Source organism: Amphibalanus amphitrite, unplaced genomic scaffold, assembly GCF_019059575.1.
Source record: "Amphibalanus amphitrite isolate SeventyFive unplaced genomic scaffold, NRLGWU_Aamphi_draft 000757F_arrow, whole genome shotgun sequence".
NCBI classification, from domain to species: Eukaryota; Metazoa; Arthropoda; class Thecostraca; order Balanomorpha; family Balanidae; genus Amphibalanus; species Amphibalanus amphitrite.
Window position 1 is genome coordinate 160,671 of NW_024882251.1, and position 24,929 is coordinate 185,599.

Below are 24,929 nucleotides of genomic sequence, written 5' to 3' on the forward strand. Positions count from 1 at the left end.
AAAACTTCAAAAAGACATGTAGCAACTCGCAAACCGAGCAAACATTTGACACTAGAAGGCATCAATGCTTGCATTCACGCATCACCAATGCAAAATTACTTAATTAACAGCATCGAACTCATTCACCGAGCCTGTAGAAAATCACTCCTCTCAGACTTGACTGGGCCAAACCTTACAAACAGTCGTCCGTCCCTATTTACGGGATTCGGTAACAGTGAACATTATCCGAGTCAAATTTGTCTGCGAACGCCAATACATGATTGAAATGCGTTAGAGCAATTTTGCCATTAAAAGTCCTTTACTGTTGCCCAACTTGACAGTGGCTCCAAATCCCACTAACGGAACATGGCAGGAACGGGCCCACGCTTGGTTTTCCTGCTGCAAGAAAAAGCCAGTATTGCTGGCATAATACCTCACCTTGACGAAACCCTTGAAGTCGGAGGGTGTGACGAGCACGTGCGGCAGCACGGGCAGCTGGCAGTGGCGCTGCCAGTGCTGGAAGTCGAGTCCGACGCTCTCCTCGGCCGGGTAGAGCGGGTAGAACGACTGCTGGTCGATCAGATAGCCGGCCAGACGGGCCAGACGGTCGGACGGGCCGCCGCCCGGCCTGGCCGACACACAGAGCGGGTTAACTCAGCTCACACGCTGTCCAGGAGCAGCGGGGACGATGCTAACCAGATCAGGTAACTGCCATCCGGAAAGAGGTGTCATCGCAAGATGATATGGCACAGTAAGCAGCATCGGTAACGCTGACCCAATCAACAAACAAGCGTTATGAATTATGATTACTTGCGAGCAAAGCAAAATGTAGGTTAAAAAAAAACAGATTCACGCCAACCAACCACTCGCTAAGACGGATGTCGCACATGTTTGAGTAATTCAAAACAGAAATTTTCATAAACAATTTTCCAGCTGTAATTGTATGAGCCTGATTCCAAGAATGCGCCCACTGACGGCAGCCACTCACAGTTTGATGTCCTGCTGGCTGAGGTGCATCAGCACATCGGTGGACGTGGCGCCCACCACCAGTCCGTCGACTGAGAAGCAGCACGGGTTCGGCAGCATGGTGAACGGCCCGGCGGCGGCGGCGAACGGCGGCGTCGGCAACACGGGCTCCGCGTGCAGGTCCGAGGTGGACGGCATCAGCAGCACGCGCGTGTGTGACCTGCCGCGCACAGGGGGGGGGGGGGGGGCGTTACTCCAACGTCGGGGTAAAGAGCCGTTCAGTCCCTGATCACCGTCAGCGCACGGAAGGAGCGGAATTATGGGTGTTAAATAGCACTCGATGTTTGATCAGTGGTGGAATGCACTGCAATATAGGTGGGTCAAAGTTACATTTTTGGTCGAAGAATATACAAAAGTGCTGCACAAGCTGCACAAACCAGCTGCAAGACTGTTTTGATTGGTGATTCCCTGTTATCACTGTTATCATTTAAGATATTCGCTGTAAGTAAATCCTCAGCCAGGAATTATCACTTAAAACACACGGTGAATTTAGAAAATGGTCGCTTTCAAAGCACCTTAAACAGCCGGCATTGATCTACAAAACAGAAAAGCTGATAGCGGTGACGATACTGATCGGACAGCGGTCAAAAGGTACATTCGCCAGCGATTCATGTGCATAAGTCTACACAAAAGCACCGACGACCGATTTTATACAAAGCAGCGCAAAAAGGAGAAGTCCAGTTTTCCTATCCAAAATTCCCAGCGCCTACAGTAAAATGATGGGTGCCCTAAAGCGCGACAACTGTGGTCAATTTTGGACAGGTGCTCGTAGCCGGACATGGATTTGCAACCGTTCTAAATGCAAATACCTGGCGTGGTTGGTGGGCTGGCCCGTTGTGAAAGGTGCTCGTCTATTTCCCTTTCGAAAATAGCTTTACACTAACCCGAGAAAGGTAATAAGTGTTTTCAAAACATGTCAAGTCTTCATAATAAGCGCGCATGTCGTTAATCACATTTACACAAGTTTCAAACTGAGGCGCACTGTCATTTCTCGATCATTCAGCCATAATGTAATAAAAAGGTTACCTGTTACACTATGACTCAACTAACCACATGACATGTTAACAGGTGCAAGCTCGACTTCTGCGTGACTATTAATTCCTCCGTATCGCTTAAGAACATCATACACGCAATGTCATCGCAAGGGCAAGAGGTCGACAAATTACTTGCCCCTCTCTGTCTTTAAGTCGTCCAATCACACGGGGATATACCAAACTCCACCAGACAACCGCACACTGCTGCGGAGCCCCGCAGACAGCAAAGGACGAGCGGGCAGCGGTCGGGTGGCTAACCGCTACACCGATGTAGAGGTCTATGACAGAGCAGATTCAACCCAGAGACGTAGGGACTCCGAGCAGCCTTGTCCAGCAATCGCGGCCGCGAGGTGCTCAGAAACAGGCTGTTTAAGATTATCGCGTTGCATCTAAAGCGATGTCATTTCCAGTGAGCCAAGGCCAGACGGTCCCTGGAGCGAAGTTATTACCGGAACATAGCATTCACGGCTGTCATTGTGTAACAGCCCTGAACTCATGGGAAACGAGGTGGCCGTTTCGCGCCGTGTTAAGCGGTGGGTGTATGCATCGATCTGTATCGACTGCTGTCAGGTAGGAATTGACTACGGGATACGCTTTGACGAGTCAGCTCGCGACTCAGGCAGTACCTAATGTACATAGACAAATATGTTGTTTAAAATTGATTAAGTAAGCCAAGGATAAGCGATCAGCGGCGTCTCGAACTCTAATGCGCTTGCTTCTTCCTTTACTCATCAGTCGCAACAATTGAAATGATCATTGACACGTTAGTCACACTCATCCGGGGTCCGATTTTACTTTTTTGTCATAAACGCTGATAAACAAAACCGTAGATAACATTTACAAGTACATAAAGTTAGTGTATAGTTCATGCTATCTATGGTGTTGTTGATAAAAACGCTGGTACACAAACTGAAACACACACGGGACAAAGGTGGCGAGAGCAGTCACACAGCCCACTCAGGTGAGTGCAGTGCAATGGACAGAGGTTATGCAAGAGGTCACAGATCACAGCTGAGGTCAGATGTGAGGTCACATCAGTTTAGATGTCAGGCCCCGTGCACATTTCCACTCACCCCTTCACCGCCACCCTGATCAGCTCCAGAAGGCGGTTCCACAGTTCGTGGTAGGTCTCGGCCAGCTCGTTCTCGATTATCTGAAAACGGGCAGCGCCGTGTCAGTCCAAGCCGGTTAGCTTCCAGTTACTCACAAATTACATTAAATACAAACAAGATATTGAGTGGAAACTCAACTAGGAACACTTAGTGGAGGTGGGAAGCAGTGTCTCGCTGGCTAAATTGATCATTTGTCGGCATTAAGCGATATGGTTAGCATTTCGGTCCGTCCCTTATACATGAGACCCGTTACGACATCTTTCCTAACGTTTCTGTCATTTGCTTCAGCAGCAGGCTCGCTCTCGCCTACCACCAACACTGTGTGCGCTGTTGGAGTTCTAGTTAGACGGACGCGTCAGTTTATGTAGTCTTTTGAGCGTCCTAGGTTATCGGAAACATTAAGTGTGTGACCCATAATTCTACCTCAAAGTTGGCTAAAACTAAAACATAAAATCACTTCCCTCAACCTTCCACATGCATTCAACACATTTCACACCCAGTCATCCTCCCAAGTCTCTCTCATTTCGCCCGCCGCTCTGTCGCCCGCGGCTCATCACCTTGGTGTCGATGAAGGGCCCGACGAGGAGCACCAGGTGGGGTTTGAGGCGCGTCACCTGCTCCAGCAGGTCCCGCAGCGGGTTGTACAGCAGGTCCTCAGAGGTGGTGAACGGCCCGCAGGCGGTCACCAACGTCAGCTCTGTGGATCGTGCGGTGGAGGTCCGTCACGGGGCCAGAGCAGTGGGACATAGTACAACATAATGGTCAATGGGGCAGAGGATATTAACGTGCTTAGACGATAGTTTATTGAATACGGAAGCAGTAGCTCTCACGAACATCGAAGCTCCCCGTATATACGGGGAAAGACACAGGCTAGCAGCTCGTGTACAAAGGCGTTGGTAACCGATCTATTTTGTCCTGACTACTAAATATCATTTCGTAAGCTGAGAACTACTGTCCATTTTACATACCGTGTTTGGGTTTGACTGGCTCAGGAGTAGGCGGGGGTACCGCAGTGTAGATTCCCGAGGCGACAAACTTTCGGCCCGTAGGGTTGACTCCCGACACGGCCACCACCTGGCGGATAGAAATAGAAGCACAAGTTCCCCTCAGTCACATCGATAGTAGCGCCCCTGCGATAGTATAGTCGATTGATTCACTGTCGAATTACTGCAAAACTATTTCGATAGCAATGCCTCAATCAAGGCCGTACCAATAATCGATAATCTAACCACCCGCATAGAAGTTCATTTATATTGCGTTTTACACCTCCCTAGCCAGAGAAATTGTTTTGTTTCGTTTTGTTGGCTATAGGGCTAGGCCCTTTCGGTCTGACAAGACCATTTCAGAGCCGGAGGGATGATAGGAATTAGGGGGAGACATTGGTCTGGACAGGCACCCTAGTCACTGGGGCTGAGCTCGTCCAACAGGACGGGCATACCTCTCTGCACCCGGCTACGGGAGTGCTCCCTTGGGAGCAGCGGCGCCGCTCAAAGGGAGCAGCCCGCGTGGGATAAAGCTGCCTGTCCAGCCCGGACCAGGGGTAGCGGCGTGGGGAAGGATTTGGATGTCCTGAAGTTGGAAACGACAGAACGGGTAGTAATAAAAAATATCAACTGCCAGAGTAATAAAAAATTAGCTGCCCAGTGCAAAGAACCGTTCATAGATACCGGTGCGTCACACCCTCAGTTATCAGTCACGTGACCATACGAACCTGGCCGGTGAACAGTCCGGCGTTCTGTAGCTGGGACACGTCCAGCTCCACGTGCCGACCCTCTCCATAGTCCCCCTTGCCGCCCTCCAGCAGGATCGACTTAGAGTTGAGCCGACCGTGTCCATCGCAGGCGATACGGCCAACAGCATACACCGGCTCCTGCGGAAAGTTGGGGTTCCGTCAGCGTTCAATAGATGTCTCTGTCTACCACACCACCTCCCATACCGGCAGTGCCTAGTATCAAAATCCTCCTACAGATGGCTCTGCCTGTCGCCTACCCGTACCGCCACGTTTCTGCCGGACAAAGGCAGCAAAAAACGCTGACGGCGGCCGAGGCCGGGCCGGCGCGCTGGCCGCCCGCGGCGGAGCCATTCCAGCGTGTCCGGCGGCGGCGGCGCCAGTTTTTGTGAGGGTAGCGTCGCCGCTCCGCCGATCCCATCCCCGCGCGATGCTCAATCAAGGCGGCGGCGTCCCTCGCAGCGGGGAGGAGGGGGGGGGGGGTGCGTCGGGACGCCGGCCGGCCGGCCACCGCGGGCGTCGACCCGCGCCCGCACTGACAAGACACTGAGCGAGCCGCTACATGACTCACGTCCTGTGCTGTCGCCGGGCGGACCGTCGGGCGCGACAGGGCACCTATCGGCCCGTCGACACCGCGACCGCTCTCGTGCCGGCCACAGGACACTGTGACGTCATCAGCTATTCGCGGCGCACGCGGAGCTGTGCGGAAAGATGCGGGGCCGGCCCGGGGTTTCACAATCGGCACTTGTCTGGCGGCCAGACGAAACCAAAAGTTCTTGAATCTGGTAATGGAGAACTTTGGTAGAGTTGGTTTGACGAGAGGACTAATTTCGGCATCAAACACGGAAAGTCATACATGAGTAATCTAAATCACAGTCAAACAGGCTTCCATTCTTTCATTCCCAGACCAACACGTGCTGGAAATCATCGCCAAATAACAAAGCAATTTATTGGGTGGTGACGGCGTGCCTATTCCGTGCGTCACTTCCGTAATATTTCCAGCAGATGTGACTCATCGACCCATACCATATCTGTCCGTTCACCGTTTGCTCCGAGGCGGCTGCACCCGGCCATTTTGGAAGAATGCGCCTAGCGTGATGGCAACGGGCAATATTCCGCTTGACACCATAGGGCTGGCCACTAGATGAAGGTGTAGCGGTGTGTAGGTTCAGGCCAGATAAGGTAGCATTGGGGTGACCCTGGCATGGTTAGTGGTTACGCAGAAGAAGAAAAAATGCGCAAGACGCAAGGCATCATCCCTCGAGGCACCGACCCACGTAATGAAGGACGGGCCTATGCCTACAACTACAATGAAAACTCGGCGAGTATGAAAACCAAACCCTACACTGCGTACGGAAACTGCGAATCGTGAAGACCCTTGAACTATGACTTCACTCGAGCCAATCAACTTCGGCGCATCTTGGAATGCACGAAGGGCTAACTTTTGGAAGATGTATCGAGTACAGATTTCTTTACAGAAACAAAATAACACTGTCGCGAAGCATCGTGACAAGTACGGTAAAGATAAGTGATAACTCAGCTTTAGTCCAGAGTCCAGACAGGGCAAAGAGCAGACACGTTAGAACTTTGTGAAGGTCGACAAAACTTTGATCTTCGTTAATCGTATGATGCACAAAACACACTTAAACCCATCTTTCGTCGGGCCGATGATGCAAAATTCATGAGGCGATGCTGATCACGAATTCACTGCTCGTGGATCTCCGAGCCGATTCAGAGCCAAAGCTTCCGATGTTTGTGCCTCGTTCACAATCTTGAGTTGAAGACATCTGTCATAAATTAGCAAAGAGCTGCCGTAAAAGCAATACGGAGAAGGAATATGCCGCGGTATCGATAAAGAAGGCTTAAAGTTTAGGTCACTGGCAGATCCAGGGGGCATGAGCGGCAAATGTCCCTCCCCCATATCACTCGAAGACCAAAAATCACGAAAATTTGTCGTTTTTCTGGCATAGTAAAACTAACCTACCAAACAAACTAATCAGCTTCCGGAACTTAATTTCCTTAGAAATGACTCGCAACGCACGACAAAAGCGACATCCGATGAGTTTTGTAGTGTAGATAAGGTTTGAGGACAGTATTTCCGGCGCAGCACCCGATAGCCACTGCCACATTTTGTCCAGATACGAAGACTGAATAGGAAGATTGGCAGATAGACTCAAAGGTCAGTTTTTTTTGTGTGTGTATATGGCATACACTTTCTTGAGACATAGTTAAACGTACGCAACAACAGTGCACTGTGTAATGTGTATGATGTATGCAATCACTATTCATACTTGATACTATCATGCTCTCAGCGGATCCAAGTGCGTTTTTAGTGCTTTTTAGAAACGTCTCTTACTTCTATTTTTCCACATCACAAAGTTTGCGAAGGCCAACACCGGCTAGTTGCCACCGATGAACAATGGCGGATCCTGGGGACAGAATTAGGGATATTTGCGCGAGCCCGAAATCGACGAAATTTGCTGTTGATTTTGCATGGATAGAAAAGTCAGAAACTAATTCTTTAAAGGAAATTTTCATCTTTAAATGCACAAGAAAACTTGAGCAGGATCCAAAGAGTTATTTGGGAGGGCATAGGCGGCGGAACGGGGAGGGCACCGTGCCCCCCTTTGATTTTGGCATTTTAACATTAGCTCTATGGGCGTTGCATGGAAAGAATGGGACCAAAAGCCCCCCCCCCCCCTTAATTGAACATGTTCCGCCGCTACTGTGGGAGGGGGAATAAAATATTTTATTGGAGAGCCATTCCTCCTGCAACATTCATCCTCCTGCATGGATCTACAAGATCCATGGCTTTAGTGAAAATGTTCTATTCTCCACTTTTTGTCTTCCATCTCCGATAGCGATGGAAAAGTTCCACCGCCGACGCCAACCAGCGTGATCGCCAACCCTTCCACGTGTCTCAGCGACTCGGCTTTTGTCTCGGGGCCTCCGCTCGGCTCACCCCAGCAGCGCGGCGCGGCGGACCGCCGCCGGCCGCACCCACGTGGCCAGTCGGGTGGCTGTGACGTCACAGATCACGTGCTCGTCCCGCCCCCGGCGACTGGGTCCGGCGGATCGGCCGGCCGGGGCCGGAGCGGATCACTTCTGAGGACCCACAGGTATCACAGCATCACAGACTGCAGATTGGGGGAAGGGGCTGCAGATTCCCACTTTTGAAAATGGGGGTCGAAATCCGTGCTTCAAGAGATATGCTAACCTGCCATTTTTGGTCAGGACTGTCATAGAAATAACTTCGACAGCCCCGTAGCATTACTGGCGTTGAGGGAGTCACCAAAACACCATGCCCCTGACCCCCCCCCCCCCACCCCCGAATATGCAAAATCGTGTAAATGCTGGTATATCAGGCGAAGCCAAATCAAAGTGTTCATTCGAATCGTTCTGCCACCAATGCCGGGAATCTGTTACTTGCAACGAAAACTGCACCAATGCGGTATGCGTCTCTTTCCTTCACACAAGACAGTACCTATAACAAATCAACGACTGTACCGCATGCACTCGGTCGGTCTTAAGAAGAGTGCAGAGGGTGAACTGAGAGGCTCGGGGAGGGTGATATGCGGCACGATACGCTCGATACGCTCTCACGGCAGCACGAGTTGCCGTGACGTTCAGGGGGGACGGCGAGAGACGGTATCGGCGGCAGACGGTGCACGATGCCTGCAGACGGGTCCCAAACGGAGGGAGGGGAGGGGTCGGCAAAACAAGGGAGTTGGTGTGTAGGGTAGCCTGGGGCAAGACGCCCCAGATAATTTATTTTGCTACGTAACTTTTGCCCTACATCACCTGGAAGGCCAAATTTGTGCTCAATGCGTTCTTTGGACATTTTACTTTAAATTCCACCCCTCAAATTCATTCACTCATGATCGGACTCCAAGGTAGGAAGTGATTTGTGAAGCAACTGCAAATGGGGCATTTTGCCCCAACCCCAGGGCAAAACGCCCCACGGCCCGGGGCAAGAAGCCCCATACTCTAGATTAAAGATTAAACATGCTAGTTGACCAAATCTTATATGAGAGGTCCGTTAGACCTTGGGAGGCACGGCACTGAAGTTAGCACCTTCCATCCTATCAGGTGTTCAGCTATGACACTATTGTATGAACAGGTTTTTCACCTGCCTCATAAGGCCAAATAATAAATTATTGCCATGCAACTGTCAACCAAATACTTCCTTTGCCATCCGGTTGATGAGAAAACTACACATAAATGCATAGAAACTTACTGTTTGCCAGCTACCGAACATTAGGAAATGGGTAGTACGAACAACACATGAGGCAAAACGCCCCATGGGGCTTTTTGCCCCGCAACCTACTGGGGCGTTTTACCCCATCACGTAGTTCGGTCAGAAAACAACGCCTTGCACTCCAGCAAGACATAATTTAACACGAACCAACCCGGCATTATAAGCGTTAGATAATAGTTGTTCAAAATACATAAAAGTCGTTAACCTGATGTGGACCATAAAAGAACGCCATGATGCATAACCTGACAACAAAACATAAAAATCACTCCAAAAACACATTTTTGGCTATATCTCCCTAAGGAGTCATCACAATTTCTTTCCAGTCTGGTCATATAATGATCATATAGTGCACGTTTTATAGAAGAGAGAATATTTCCCCAGATCCTTGCCAGTTCCGAGAAACATCGGTGAGGCGTTTTACCTCGGCGGGGCGACTTGCCCCGGTCTACCCTACTAGAGATGTCAATCAGATACCAACTTTTTGGTATACCGATACCAAACCTATACCAACTTGGTATTTGGTATTTCAAGGCCAATGTTTAATGTTTATGGTATTTTGTCGGTATTGTGAATCGTTGCTAATGTAAAAGAGGCTGTGAATTTGGTAAAAAGTTGGTATTTCCCTCATTTTCCAGAGTCGGTTCAGTTTTGGTATTTTCCTATGGTTATTGATGGTATTTGGTTTGGTATCGGTATCACAATTTCCCGTAATTGACATCACTAGTGTGTACTAGAGAGGAAAGAGGGAGGGAGAGGGGGTAGCGAGAGAGAGAGAGAGAGAGAGAGAGAGAGAGAGAGAGAGAGAGAGAGAGAGAGAGAGAGAGAGAGAGAGAGAGAGAGAGAGAGAGAGAGAGAGAGAGAGAGAGAGAGAGATAGAGATAGAGATAGAGATAGAGATAGATAGATAGATAGAGATAGAGATAGAGATAGAGATAGAGAGAAGACAAGACAAGACAAGACAAGACAAGACAAGACAAGACAAGACAAGACAAGACAAGAGAAGAGAAGAGAAGAGAAGAGAAGAGAAGAGAAGAAAAGAGAAGAAACGAGAATAAAAGAGAAAAGAAAAGAAGAGAAGAGAAGGGAAGAGAAGGGAAGTGAAGGGAAGTGAAGGGAAGAGAAGAGAAGAGAAGAGAAGGGAAGAGAAGAAAAGAGAAGAAAAGAGAGGGAAAGAGAAGGGAAAAGAAGGATAGAGTAGAGGTGAGAGAAAGGAGAGGAGAGGAGTGTAGATATTGTCATAACTTACTTTAAAATTGTATACGAGCTGAATTCGCAACTTATACATCAAGAAACTGCCTTCAACGCAGATATGCTTCCCCAGACCATCATTTCACAAGACCAGACCAGAGTCCAGAGCAGACCACTGCACCATATCGTCCTCTACCAGCCAACATCTGGCGGACGACAGTCACCAAGACATAACCATACCATTATCTCCAACATTCATCATACAAAATAACAGGGCTGTTGCGGGCTAATTTCACACACCAACGATCTTATACCCCTGGAACCACTTCGCCACAATAACTGGCTATTTTGCTATCATTTCTAATAAGGCTGACCGTAACACATTGCTCTGAGAAGCATGACTGTATAGTGCATAAGAACCGAATATGTGGATAAGTGCTTTTAAGCGATAAATTTAGCAAGTTTCCTGCCGCTGCAGCGCCACACGCGTCACACAGCGTATAGGTAAGCGAAAGCGAGATGAATGGTTTCCTGAAATTATCATATGTGACTTGGCACAGCAGCAGACGTTTTGGTGAATTCTCAGTAAAATGTTCTCACCGACACCCTAAAAGTGCAGAAGCAAGGCAGCAGGTTTTGGTCAATAAAAGTTGAAAACGCCATTAGGCTAGATAACTGCATAGATTATTTATAACCGATGAGTGCTAAAAAAACGCGCAGCAGTCTTTGTCGGGGAAACACGCTCAAGCTACCGTTGCATAGCAAGACGTCATTTTGTAAGTCCATCCATTCCATCTCTTCTATTCAACCAGCTTCCATCAAAACTATGCGCTTCTGACTCAACGCACACAGTTGAGCGTGCTCGCCATTGAGTGTGCGCGTGCTCACGTGCGTGTGTGCGTGTGTGCATGATGCATATAACCGTTGATATACGTGTGCGGCGGCGGCCGGCGCAGTGGTGCGGCAGGCTCGATCAGCTTGGTCCCCGTTACCTGTGATATGGCGTGCGGCTGGACCAGCTCCTCCAACTTGTAGCGCTTCTGCAGCAGCTCCCCCAGCCGCAGGATGTGTGCGTTCAGTACGTCAGTCCGCTCCCGCAGACGCTCGAACATGTACCGGTACGGTTTGTCCAGTGTGACGTCACCCAGACGCGTGACGTCACCGACAGCCGTGTCGGCGGCGGTCCAGCTCTGCAGCTCGGGCCCCCAGCTGCTGATGACGTCACCGCGGCCGGTGCGGGACTCATATCGCTCAGACGGTGCCGTGCTGTGGGAGGCGGATGACGTCAGCGTGACGTCACTGGAGAGCACGGCTCTCACAAAACGCGATATCGAGGGAGATTGAGTGCTGTTGTGACATGATATATGGCCGCGGACCTCAAACAACATTGTGAACGAGGAATGCCATTACTATTACAGAGACGGCACCAATCAGGCGTGGGTAAAAACCACGGCCCCGTGACGCAAATATGGCTGAAAACAGAAAAACAATGGCGAGTTGATGAGGACATCATCATTACCATCATGCAAAAGTTCATCAAGTACGTCTCTGCCCCCTACGAGTCTGAAAACGGATGCAGATTTGCGGGGCTGCAACTTGAGCGATTACAATGGGCGATTGCTGGCGTCTTTCATGATGCCTCCGACATGACATATTTGAAAGAAATGAACACATCAAATCGGCAGTTGGGAAACTTCACTGTTCGCCAGAAACTGAGCAAAGGTATTAACTATCGGCTGTCATTGCTCAGACATTAAATTACTCGCCTAGACTTTCAGTCGAAACTCGAATCAATGATTCAATGAATATCGAGAGTACATGAACCTCCAGGCTCCACGAATCAAACTATTAAAACAGTTACATTAAAGGCGTACCGGTTTCGTCTATTGACTTCTTCAGCGCCGTATGGCGCTGAAGAAGTCAATAGACGAAACCGGTACGCCTTTAATGTAACTGTTTTAATAGTTTGATTCGTGGAGCCTGGAGGTGCATGTACTCTCGATACAATACTTGTCCATTTATAACTACGATTGAATGAATGAATCACTTGTACACACGGTCATGGAGTGACTGATCCAAACGACAGCAATAAATTTACATCACGGTAGCGTCAACAGCAGGTCACAAGAAAGTCCCAAAGAGGAAACGGGCTGGTGAAATGACTGCGGGTCAGCTGTCACCTGTTCCTATATAGTAGATTCATGTGGGTAAGATATGGAGCGATGTATTGTGTAACTTCTTTAAAGTTTAAATAAATGTTCATTTTTGTTTTACACGAAACATAGAAAAGAGAAAAAGTTGGCAATTCCTGATGAAAAATGCTCACTACACCCATCTCAAATCCTGCAAAGTACATACAGTTTCGTAGGCAAAAAAATGATATTCGAAATATATAGAAATCTACGACAAGCTGTATTTACTATTAAAGCATTCCTTAAGGCTTTAGGTCCTTTGAATTCACGGCATTCCTTAGTTCCTTTAAAGGAGCTGTAACACTGTAACAGTCATATAAAGGTAGGTATACCGACTGCACACAGGTCGGTACCAACAACGATTATATCGGTTCTGATCAGTGATCTCTCCCGAACTGCGATTCTGATATCGCAGATCAAGCCAAAAGGAAGTGCGGCAGGTTGGGATGGCGTGGACGCCGGTCGGCGCCAGTGGCTACTGAGCGGGGAACCGGTAGAACCAGTAGAACCGGTGGAGCGGGCACAGAGCGTCCCGAGGTTCCGCAGGGGAAGGGATGGGTTAGGCACTACGAGAGGGTTGGGATAAGTTACCCAGAGATAGAACTACCGGAGGGATAGGATGGATGGATAGGGATAAACTACACACTACCGGAGGAAAAGGAGCGAGGTTTGGCAACAGCACCTAGGGGCTGCGACGGGCTGGACACCAGCGAGAGGTTGGGAAGGGCTAGAACACTTCCAGATGAGTTGGAAGGGAGACAGACATAATGGATGAGCTGGGATAAGGTTAGACAAACCCGCATAAGCTGGGAGAACCGGAGATCTGTGGAAGACTGAGACACCAGACACTACTGAGGGGGCAGGAAAGAGGCAAACACTACCGGAAAGGAGTCCGGTTCAGCTCCCCTGTGCACCTGTCTCAAGGGACCATCCGGGAGTCATGTACCTGACAAACTTCCAGCACCTGTCAAACTGGAGAGAAACAGCAGCCACGGAGCCGTCGTCTGGCCCTCAGACACGTCACAGCGGTGACGTAGCCGTCACAGCTGTCACAGTTGCTACACGGGGACGGACGAAACATGGCACACGGCCGCCGGTGTCACGCTGCGACGGGAGGTGGGGTCGTAGGATAATGCCACTGTCAGACGGCGCGACATGTGACATGAAGTCGCGACGTCTGTAGTATGCTACAGCCTCGATCACCTTCATTGTTGTCTGCCACGAGAGACTTACAAAACTATAGCTTGTGAGGAGTCCACTGGGTGATGTCATGCGTCGTATAACCTTTACAGTTCACACCCTACAGTTGGTCGTCGAACAAGCAATAGTCGTTATGCAAGAGGCAAGGTCACACAGATGCCACACGAATGCAAGTCAAAGGCAGAACATGAGCGCCACAGGAGTCACGAAAAAGTCCCCCAAACGTAATACGAAGGCATCCTAGAAGTTAGTTGTGTCGCACATAAGCTTCATAAGGGTCCCATAGGAACATCACAAGCGTCACTCAACAGTATCAGTGACAACACATGCATGTCACAGCCGGGCATCACACAAGTGTGTCACAAACGTCACACATGCGTCACACGAGTCTCTCTCACACACATAAGATCGTCACAGGCGAGGGACGGCCACTCGGCACAGAGAGCCCGGGCTCCGGCGAGTCGCCTTATGCTGGATAAACAAACAGTGAGATGGCAGTCCTGTCCCGAGGCGGGGAGGCCGCCCTCAGCTCGGTCCGCGGGGCAGTCTGTCCTCCAGATGCACCCGCAGGGGGCTGGTGTTACCAGCTGGGCCCAGATGGGAGGTGCCCGGGAAATGGAGCGGCAGCGGCGGCGGGATGAGAGGCAGGGGTGAGAGGAGAGCGGTGACGAAGGAGGTTGTGTAACGGACGAGGCGCCGCGGCGAGGAGAGATGGAGAGATTACAACATCTGGCGAGTGTGGAAACGATTTCCGCGCCGGCTAACGACGGACATCGCGAGTCGGGCGGCTGAGCGAAGCGATTGGATAAATGGAGCAAGAGTTGCTGAGTTAATAAGCACTTTTTTGGAAGAGGAAATGTACTTGTATTGTATGATCGTCAACACAACGACGGTCCTGTCCTGTTTCATCGAGTCATTCCTTGTAATATTCCAGTTGGAACACGAAACTAAATATTGCTAGGCTTCGTGTGATAAAGCTGCCGAACAGTGCATCTTCGCCAAGTTGGAAATCATGTCATCAATTGACACGTCAAACAGCTCACGAAATGAGGGCTCAAGTGACACGAAGTACCCATGACTGTTGAACTCAATCAAGACAATTGGACAGTAATCCGGAGTTGCAAATCGGTTAACCCTATTAGTGGCAGGGGGGGGGGGTTGTTTTTATCCACCCCTCAGGTTTTTCGGGAATATCTCCGAAATCGCTGAAGCTACGATGCTGAAATTTTCTGACTTTTCCTAAAACTAAATTGGGCTTATTCCCTGAAAATTTCAAGTTCATAACTTTACCAGGGGCGGCTCCAGAGCACTGGGAATTGGGGGTCCTATTCGTGAAGCGAGTCATTTGGGCGAAGATCACGATGCTGCACCAGTTTTACGAACAGTGAATGAAAGGTATACATGTGATAACATATACAGTTATTGTGCATCCTCTTTTGACACGTTTTTGCTATAATAGGCGGATCCAGGCGTCCAAAAAGGGGGGTTATGTTTTACCTCCCAACATAGGTGCCCTGACACCGCCTATGCATGACCAATACAATTGTAGTCGTTCTCTCATAAGAAAATTGTAACATAACAAGACCATTACCACCCTTTTTAGAAACAGTACCAACAAAAACCTTATTTACTATACTTTTTGTGTACCCCCAATCTCAATGATCTGTATCCGCCTATGATTTTTGAAAATGCATATTTTTAGGATCCATGTGAATTCCTGGTTCATTCTCTATCGATCGGCAAAAGTTGCGTTAGGATTGGTTCAGAAACCTGGCCGTGATAAACAGTCAAAAATGTATCTGCAATTTGCCCGTTTTTACCCCCCTCTACCCCCCCCCCCTGTTGACATATTTTAATTTTTATTTTTTAGAAATGTAGATCACGTTGAGCGAAATCGAATGCCGTTTGAATTTTGAAAATCGGCCGGTTAGATCTCGAGATATCAAGGGGGGGTCGTAAACAGCCCCCCCTGCCACTAATAGGGGTATACCAGGAGCCTGCCACTAATAGGGTTAAATAGCAGCAGCCAGAAGAAACGGGCTTGCCACTTTCCTTACCGACAGGCTGGTAAGGCGACAAGCGAAACGAAACAAGCTTTGTTCAATGTCCACCACAGAACGGCTCGTTTAAAGCACATGCTGTTACAGCCTCGTAAAAGAAAACATCGCAAATCGGATCTTCTGGCTACATCGAACAAAGTTGGCATGGCTGAAGTGATGTGGGTATAACCCTGGGTAAAAAAACGCAATTAATATTCTGATACTGGTTCTAATTTCGGTAATCGCCCCAGACTGCTAATGTAACTTAATATAAACATGCATCAATGCATGCTCCAAACCCAAAGCAAATAGTCAGCTTCTGCCCCAAAGGTTACGTAAACATGAGGACGATAGTTCGGTATATACTCTCAGTCAGCACGGCATATGACACTTGAAGCTCTTTTTCTTACAGAGCATTGCATCTATACTCTATAGGCCCGACCAGTGCTAACAAAGCAAAAGCTAAAAATGTTCCCTTTACACATAAACGTCAGTCCAGTCACAATACAATGAACAGCTGAACGCTGAATAGTGAAAAGCCGTGAAGGCAATGTTTATGATACTCGTATGGGTCGTGTGTGTCATGTGCTATGAATCGGCCACCCTTCCCCACCCGGCGACCGGCCGGCGGCGCTGAGTGGCGGGTCGGCCGGATGTCAGCTGACCAGTGCCTCGGGCGTCGACCGGTCACGTGGGCTCACAGTGGCGACGCCAGGAGCGCCTGCCGGCCGGACCGGGTCACTCGACAACACATATTCGATTCCCGGGAAAAGCACGGGGCCGTGTCGCGGACGGGCGCTTGGAACCGTGTATGAGCTCCTATTATCACATGGTACACTGAAAATGAAATTGAATCTGACCGCGCACACCCAGTTTTGACACTATGCCATTGACCTCTAAAAGAGGTCAATGCACTATGCGCACAGCCAGTTTTGACTGGTGTGTCGCATAGTGTCAGTTTTGAAGAGACGCGCCCTCGTCTCTAGTCGCCTTGTGTGTTGTTGTCATTCGGTTTCTCCCTGGTTTCAAAAATTGAACAATATAAATAATGCTCGTTTATCGCAGCATTATCGGCGGTAAAAATGGCCGGACAAAAATTTAGCAGCTGACACGCCACGAACCACGACATGGATATTCATGAATCGCCAAAGTTCGCCTCGAATATAGTAAGAACTTTCCCATAATAGCGATTACAACGAATAAATGGTTGTTTTGACAGCTGTTACCGCGAACACTAGCATATACCCTACGAGCATAGACTTAAAAAAACCGAACATATTCAGGTTCCGCCACGGCGGCGGATGAACTGAGCGACATCGCTTGATAAATAGGCCTGCAAACTCCTTAGGCGTCCGTTAAACATTAAACAGGACAGGAGCATCTTATGCAGAAGGGGATATCCCCGGCCAGCGAGCAGCAGGATCGACATACATTTCCTGGGCCTTTCCAATTCAGAATACACTGAATAGCGAGTGCCATGTCCATTCGGCTTTCATTCAGCCTGCATATTGGTCGCACTACCAACCACAGACCCATGAGCCCCAAACGCTCAACTGGCAGCAAACAAAAGGTCCGGGCGCCCACAGTACCCCTCTCCCTACAGGCGGGGTCGGCATGCGTCTAATTCGTGACGGGTTTCCTGACAGTTTATTCCGCAATGTCACTTGTGTTTGTTCATCGAGGTGTGCGAAACGTGACAGCATTGCTACAAACGCGTCTAAATGATACACGCTGCGTATCATTGCATGCTTCTTCCTACTCGTTTATGTAGGTAAGCCTTACAAAAAATGTCATTTTCAATTAAATATTCCAACCGAACTCTGAGGCCAGTTTTACCAACAGAAAAGTAGCCGCCTGCTGGAATTTTTTGACTAAGTAAAGACCGCTTCATATACAGAGCGTAAACGGTATAACCCTATCCGCTAACGTGCCCATCGCGTTTACGCTCCGTATGTGAAGCGGTCTTTAGTCAAAAAATTCCGGCAGGCGGCTATTTTTCTGTTGGTAAAACTAGCCTCTGGTCTAAAATTTGGGTAGGCGTACCAAGATTACGACAGCGATATTCGACTCTGATCTGAGAGCTAATGTGAGAGTTGAAGAGCGACTTTGAAGCGAAGGTGAGTATGAGAAGTGAGTGAGAGAGGTAAATGTGAGCACTGAGCAGTGTGAGCGGCGTGTGAGGTGAGAGGTAACAAAAAATGACAGGTTTCCGCTGTGAGATGCGTGTGAGAAATAAATGAGGACTCACCCGCTCGGTGAGTAGCTGGTCGGACTGAAGAGGGCAGACCTGGAAGGACCGGTGCCCGCCGCTCGCTTCGGCGTGGCCTGGCTTCCAGACAGGGGCCGCTTCCCCGTCTGAAACAGACACAAAATAGTTGGGCAGGTCGCCACTAGATGACAGCACAGGTGACGGTTATGGAATGCAGACAAAATGAGTCACTTGGACACTGTGCCTGTCGTAAATGTAATGCTGTACGAAATCAAACCGACGAACTGACAGAAAATAAGGACTCCGAATAGGGAGGCCCCAAGGGGAGAGCAGCCACGTCTCGGAATCCATCAATCACCCTAATCTGCAAGCTCCGGAGATACGGCGTTCAATGTCCATGTTCCGGATTCGTGTCTCGTTGGGAACACTATCGGTTGAACACGTCCTCAGAGCGCTGAGAGCCGACATCAACACACCCGGCGCCGGCCGATAGCTGGTTTACGTTTCAGCGCAGGAGGGCTTCTTCTGTTTATCAGCATGTGGGCGATCTACCTGACCTATCCGCGTCGGCCGCCGATTTCTGAATGGGAGCCAGTCTGGTGTGCAGCGTACTCAATTCAAAAATAGAACGAACCGGCAGCAACAGAATAAAACCATAGTGTAAGAAATAACTTATTTATTACACTGTTAATAACACTGACTGTAATAACTGTTATTTATTACACTATGATAAAACCAAGGGAAAGGAAGGCTCACGGCTCCTCTGAATCTGATTTTGAACATAACGTCTAAAGTGCGTGAATATGACGAATTTCGTCGATTGTTTGGTCCGTCTCCTCCCTAAGAAGCTGTAGCGTGCCATTCATGATTTATTTTGATCGCGGTCAGCCTTCATCCCCCAATACCTTCCAATATCATGTCCGGTAAATTTTCCTTGGCTTCCTTCTCCTTCATACAATATCTCCCCGTATTTGTTCATATCTATCATGGCTCGACGCATTTCAAATTGAGTTATGCGCTTCTTTCCCAATATACCCTCATTTGATTTGGACTCTAGTGTAATAGTAAATTCACATTCGATTTTGTCTCCTTCGTCTCCCATCAGATTCCCATTCGAATTTGTCTCCGCCGTCTCCCCACATGGCGCCGGGGCCGCTGGCTGGCTGTCTCCGGGCCCGGCGCCGGAGACCGTTGGCCGGTGGCGCAGAAAAACTGACCGACGCCGGTTACCGCGCCGTGACCACGTTTGAAAAACCGGTCCTTCTCGGCGCGCGGCGCGCGGCGCTCCGGGCCGGCGCCGGGACCGAGACCGGACCAGGGACCGGGACCGGCCGACCGGTCGGTCCGCCGGTATCCGAAGGGGAGACCGGCGCGGCCCGGGCCCGTCAGGCGACGTGGCAGCCCTGGGGCGCGGCGGCCGCGACTGGGTCCGAGATAGGACCGCTGATACTGTCCCTCGATCACCGGCGCGGAACAGCGCGGCCGGCTCCCCACAGACAGACCGAAAAAAAAAACAATTTACCATAAACTATCTACCTGCAAAAACAGTCGCCATCGCCATCATCGCTGCCATCAAAAGTCGAGAAGCCTCTAGCCTCGGCAGTTCGCCAGCGCAATTTGGAGGCGTCGGCGCGCGGCATCCACGCTGCGCCCGAGGCTGCGGCGGCGTCCTGGGACGGTCGGTGGCCGCGGCGGCGTCTTTCCACGCTCGGCAGCCCGCTGGGTCCACCGGCGCAGCATGAGCTGACCTTGAAAGTGGCGCGGCCGTTGGCAGAACGCCAGCCGTCCAGACCTGCCGGCCGGCCGGCCGGGCGGCTCGCCTGGAGACCGCGGCGCCGCGCCGGCCGGCCAGCCGCGGGCGGGGGGCGGGGTGGTAGGAGAGAGAGGGAGGGAGGTGTGCGGGGGAGCGGCAGGTGCAGCGGCCGGAGAGCGGAGCCCAGCCGACAACGGCCGCTCCGGGCCGGGCGCGCTGAATAGACGCCGCCGAAAACAGGCCCACCTGCATGGGAGAGGGTCGAGGGACGGAGGGGGACGACCACGTGTTCGTCACCTGAAATCTGGGATCACCGGCTCCTGACCCCCGTGATTTTCAACGGAAAGCCGAGGGATCTTGTGAAATAACGCGGCTACGTTTGAAAAAATATGGAGAGTTTGTACCTCGGCCCAAATGCGAGGACTCGTGACGGTCCGTAACAAGAACAAGAAAATGAAATGAAAAGTGTTGCGGGCTCTGCTGTAGATATATTTGCGAAATGTTACTTATAAATAATTTTGCTGCGGAAAAAAATAATCAAGAATGAATTTTAGTAAGAGAGCAATTGATCAACTATCCAACGCAGTCTAGGAAACCTCCCCATCCAAGAACCCCAGCACAACGTTTGATATTTGTACGGAAGAAGGAGAGAAAATAAGAAAAAGGAAGGTAAACTTTTCACATGTATCAGGGTTCAAATATAATTTGACAAAACAAATGCAATATGAACACTGTCCGCTTAGCATTAACGATCATTCAATGACAATGATTCAGTACGATCAGGAACTTTTGTCTTGATTTTAGGAAAGGGAAGGCATAAAAAATCTAGCAAGGGCGCCATGTCGAGACGAAATTGAAGGTAGAACCGGGAACGACACAATTTACATTTTAGCGCATTAGTAGCTCTCAGAAGAAGGGCTATTCCGGACCGTACACCGTAGAAAGAGAAGTTTCATCCCCAGCTTTCTCCGAAACTACTGGGCCAACTTTCAAAACTCAAATCAAACGGTGATCGTCAAAGACCGTTAAAATTCAACAGTGGACCCACTTGCATTGACCTCGGCGATACTGACACCTCAGTTTTTTTTTTCTCTCTTGGCATGCGGAGATTTGGTGTGGATTGTGGAAATAAGCACTGGTAGTTCTGTGGCCATATCGGCAGTGCTATGATGGCCATATCGGCAGTGCTAAAGGATTTAGTGAAGTCAATTACATAAAATAGGAATACCGATACCAAACCAAATACCAACCAAAACCGTGAGGAAATATCGAAACCGAACCAATCTAGCTCAACTTCTCATTTCGACCCCGTGCAATGGGCAATGCGCGGGTTGAGGAAAGGAGCATCTACTTTGCATCCTCTTCCAAATCCCATGGCGCATGATTGTTTTTTTTTTTTACTTTCTCGTTTTCATTCAAAACTCAATGTACCGTAACTCCAGCAGAGTACGACAGGTACCTTCAGCTGATATCCTGTTTGCATGGACAATACATAGGTGACCTCTTCTGAACTATGTTACAGCTAGAATCCCTCAATTGCCAGCGTTGTCACAACTGCAACCGACAACGGCGCCCCATAACCGGCAAACAAGCGACCCAACCGGCCACCTCGCCTGACCGGCACAAGTTAGCGAGCCGAGTACGCCAATAGTCTTCCGAGAAGACAGAACGAGGCGGCGTTCTCAGCATCTGCACCTGCCCCGGCAGGAGGGAGGGGGCAACAATTAATCTCGTTTGTCCGGAATCGCGGCTAGCGTCTGCCGGGAAGTCGCTAGGATTACGGCCCGGGCTGAAGGCTCAGGAGAGTCGCGGGCATGCGGTGTCAGATTACACTCGGTTTCATCAGGGTGTGATGAAAATGAAGGGTAAATGCAGCAGGACTTGCATTGTGGAAATACGATCTGGCAGCCGCTGTTTATGGGCGTTCCTAGTGGGTGATGAAATCCAAAACGTGGTTGAAATGAATTTATGAAAAGAGGAAATGATTGCACCCTTACTGAGGTCATCACCTGACAAACCGATCGGAGGGTAGAGGGCAGGATCACCGCAACAAGCTTCGCTTAGCGGTGGCTCTGGCCTTGTGAATCCTTCCCATCAAAAGGTTCGGACTAAATTTATAAAAAAAAAACTTCGCATATCGAGGAAACACTGCAAAGGCAAGAAAACAACAAAATATCGATTGAACGGTCTCGCCGCGTATGTAGCATTCGACAGGCAGTACCTACACTTTTTTCTGCAGCGAGGGAGTTACGTCACAGACAAACTGTTGCCAACAGCGGTAAAACACAAAAACACCCGGCGTGCCGGTGGGAACTGGGGTAATAGCGGCGGCCCGACTGCGGTATGTGCGCAGTCCTCCCCCCTCCCTGGCTGTTGTGCTCATTCAGCGGACAGTGAAAGGGGCGGCGGTGGAGGGGGAGGGACGGGGAGAGGCAATGGTATGATGGGGAGGGGAGGGGAGCGACCCGGGCCCGACACGACGCACCCCCGCTGTGTAATGTGCGGTTACCCGTGCCAGGTCGGGGGGGACGGGCGGCGGTGAAAATTGGAGAAACGCTCCGAAAAAAAAACTTGAGACAAAAAGTGAGGAGGGCGTAGCCGATAACAGCCTACGAAGTACGAACGATAAGCTGCGTGGTAAAATATCGTTGTTCCCGCAACTTACACATACAGGATTCACAAAAGTAACTCAGCAAACTACAAAGATCGACCGCAGCAAGTATTTTCGAGATATACCTAAGTTCGCAACCACTACGAGTAAATAGCGTGGCTTAGAAAATAGCGTACACAGCACCGGCAGGCGCCGTAACACTGCAGACTTCCCGGCAGCATTAATTATTGTTAGTTCGGGAGGGTGAGCCAAACAGGCTTAATCAGCCCTCTATTCCCGCTTAAAGGAAATAGTTCACTTTCCTGAAATTAATATTTTGCTATGGATTTATGTTTTTTATGCTCAAAATGATCAGAAAATAAAACAAAACGTTTTTGTAAAAAGGATTATTTTCTATATTTTAGTATAAGAAGAACTATATTCTATATAAAATAATGTTTGACGCGGAAGCTTATTACGCGTTGACCAATCATATTGCGTAGGACAAACCCATCGGCTGTAAGCAGCATTCTGATTGGCTGACGATGACGTGACTGCATTCCTCAGCAAGGCACGCATTCCTCTGCAAGGCACTCTTTTTCGGAACGAAAAATGGAATATCTTCGTCTAGGGTGATCGTTGGGCCGTAAAAGCTTCTGATTTGTGCTAGTCTCAGCGCAAGCAACAAAACTGCTATTCCAGTTCCAAACCCCATGTTAAAAGTGAACTATTTCCTTTAATTGTCCATGGTTTATAAGCGAAATTCATCACAAAACGAGTAACAAGCAGAATTGATTCTATTCAGCTCTAATAACATTCCAGCTATCAACAGGTTAGTAGGCAGACTGTGAATAACAATACTTGACGCACATACACATTCACACAGAGCACATACACATTCACACAGAACCACAAAAAGCTCTAGATAAGTTCCGAACATCATAGAATGTTTGATGTAGGTACACGGCGCGCTTACATTAGATATGTAATGAGAACTCAGTGAAGCCGTGAGGACTCGCCATGAAGAGCACAATTAACATAAATATTCAGCAAAAAAGATGATCAATTTTCTTGAGAAGAGGAATAGCAAGAGGCCAAAAAGCATCAACTTGCGTATCAGAAGCTGAGAAGAAGCAAACGGCGCCAGGGTTCGCATCGAGCGATAGCCCAAGAGAGGGCTGAACAGTGAACAGTGAATAGTGTGGCGTGACAGCGAAGAGAAAGGTGTCGTAAAAACGCGGAGAAAATGTTTCACAATCGCACCGTTTGGCACCAAAGGGGAGAACTCGATCGGGAGCCAGAGACCAGGATCCGAAAAGCCGAATGCCTGGAATGCATTTGCTCGCACATGGAGGTCATGTCCTAAACCACCCCATAAAGTGAGTTTCATCAGGTTCTCCAGTAAAAACGGGCTGTCAGGACGAGTCGCCACCGTCAGGACGAGTCGCCACCGATCACGTCTCTGGCCTCCGCGATTCACTCGGATGGATGCCTCCGAAAGCTATGGCCGATGTTAAAACCATGGTAACTGCGCAGAAAATAATAAGCAACGGCGAGCCCGAAGCACTAGCTGCCATCTTCACGAATAACAGTGACGCGCGAGAGAGGTCCACTCGACAGGACCACCTTTTCCACCTCCCACGCTCGCGGCTCGAGACTGGCAAGCGACGATTCGGCTACCGGGCCGCGGCGCTACTAAACAGTCTGCCTCCCGGTGTCATCGAACAGCGCCCCGCCCCATTCGCCCGTGCGGCCAAGGCTGCAGTCTGTCCGGCGATGGCGACCGCCCGACGATGACCCGTGTCAGGGGAAGGAGGTGCGACATCCGTGTGCGGTGTGCTGTCTTGAATCGTCCGTTTGTATATAGAGAGAGCGAATGTCCAGCGATTGAATCTGTATGCCTGTGTTTCTTGTCCCCGCATGTTTTTGTTTGTGCCCGACTCAGACTCTGGACTGTAATCGCCACGCCCCGCGTGGATTGTCCATGAAGGTAATACAATACAATACAATACAATACAATACAAGACCACGCCTCGTCCTAGCGCGCGCGTGGAAACTCCATCGCAAAGGAACGCGCCGCTCGAAGGACGCCCACCGCTCTCACACAGCCAGGAATGTCCGGTGGTCCAGCGAGGGACCGCGGCGGGCAGCGAGGGAGCCGGGAGGGCAGCGAGGGACCACGGCGGGCAGCGAGGGAGCCGGGAGGGCAGCGAGGGAGTCGGGAGGGCGGGGAAGGCGCGGCGTGCCGGCGTTTCCGTCCCTCTGACGAACGGTCGACCTCGGCCTCTCCGACACGGGTCGGCGCGGCGAGAGAAGCCGGGCGGGGCGGGGCGGGCGGCGACTTCACGGCGGAGCGGACAGTGGACGGCGGGAGCGGACGGCCGGCGTCCCGCGCGCGCGGCGCGTCTGGTGCCGTTGCCCTCTGAGAAGGAGCGGTGGGAGCGGGAATCCCGCCGACGCCGCCGGCGGTTCCAGGCAGTCATCAGGCGTCCGACGCCGCCGCCGCCGGCCACGGCCAATGGCGGACAGCGAGCGGGCGGGCACCGCCACCGCCGCCACCGTCACCTCTGCAAAGGCCGCTGGTTCGAAACCATCACACGGCACAGGAATGAGCATTTAC

At 50.2% G+C, this 24,929-nt stretch overlaps 1 protein-coding gene across 2 annotated transcripts in view; it reads right to left on the reverse strand.

Moving 5' to 3' along the window:
- LOC122365685 (DNA polymerase alpha subunit B-like) overlaps window positions 1-24,929 on the reverse strand; it is a 43,307-nt gene that overhangs the window by 1,766 nt on the left and 16,612 nt on the right. For both annotated transcript variants that reach the window (XM_043337111.1, XM_043337112.1), the window contains exons 4-11: window positions 18,006-18,112; window positions 11,319-11,592; window positions 4,863-5,021; window positions 4,120-4,225; window positions 3,709-3,848; window positions 3,113-3,192; window positions 968-1,165; window positions 418-607 (exon numbers count right to left, since the gene is read on the reverse strand). In XM_043337111.1, the coding sequence (XP_043193046.1) occupies window positions 418-607; window positions 968-1,165; window positions 3,113-3,192; window positions 3,709-3,848; window positions 4,120-4,225; window positions 4,863-5,021; window positions 11,319-11,592; window positions 18,006-18,112 (1,254 nt within the window). The remainder of the gene's footprint in view (window positions 1-417; window positions 608-967; window positions 1,166-3,112; window positions 3,193-3,708; window positions 3,849-4,119; window positions 4,226-4,862; window positions 5,022-11,318; window positions 11,593-18,005; window positions 18,113-24,929) is intronic.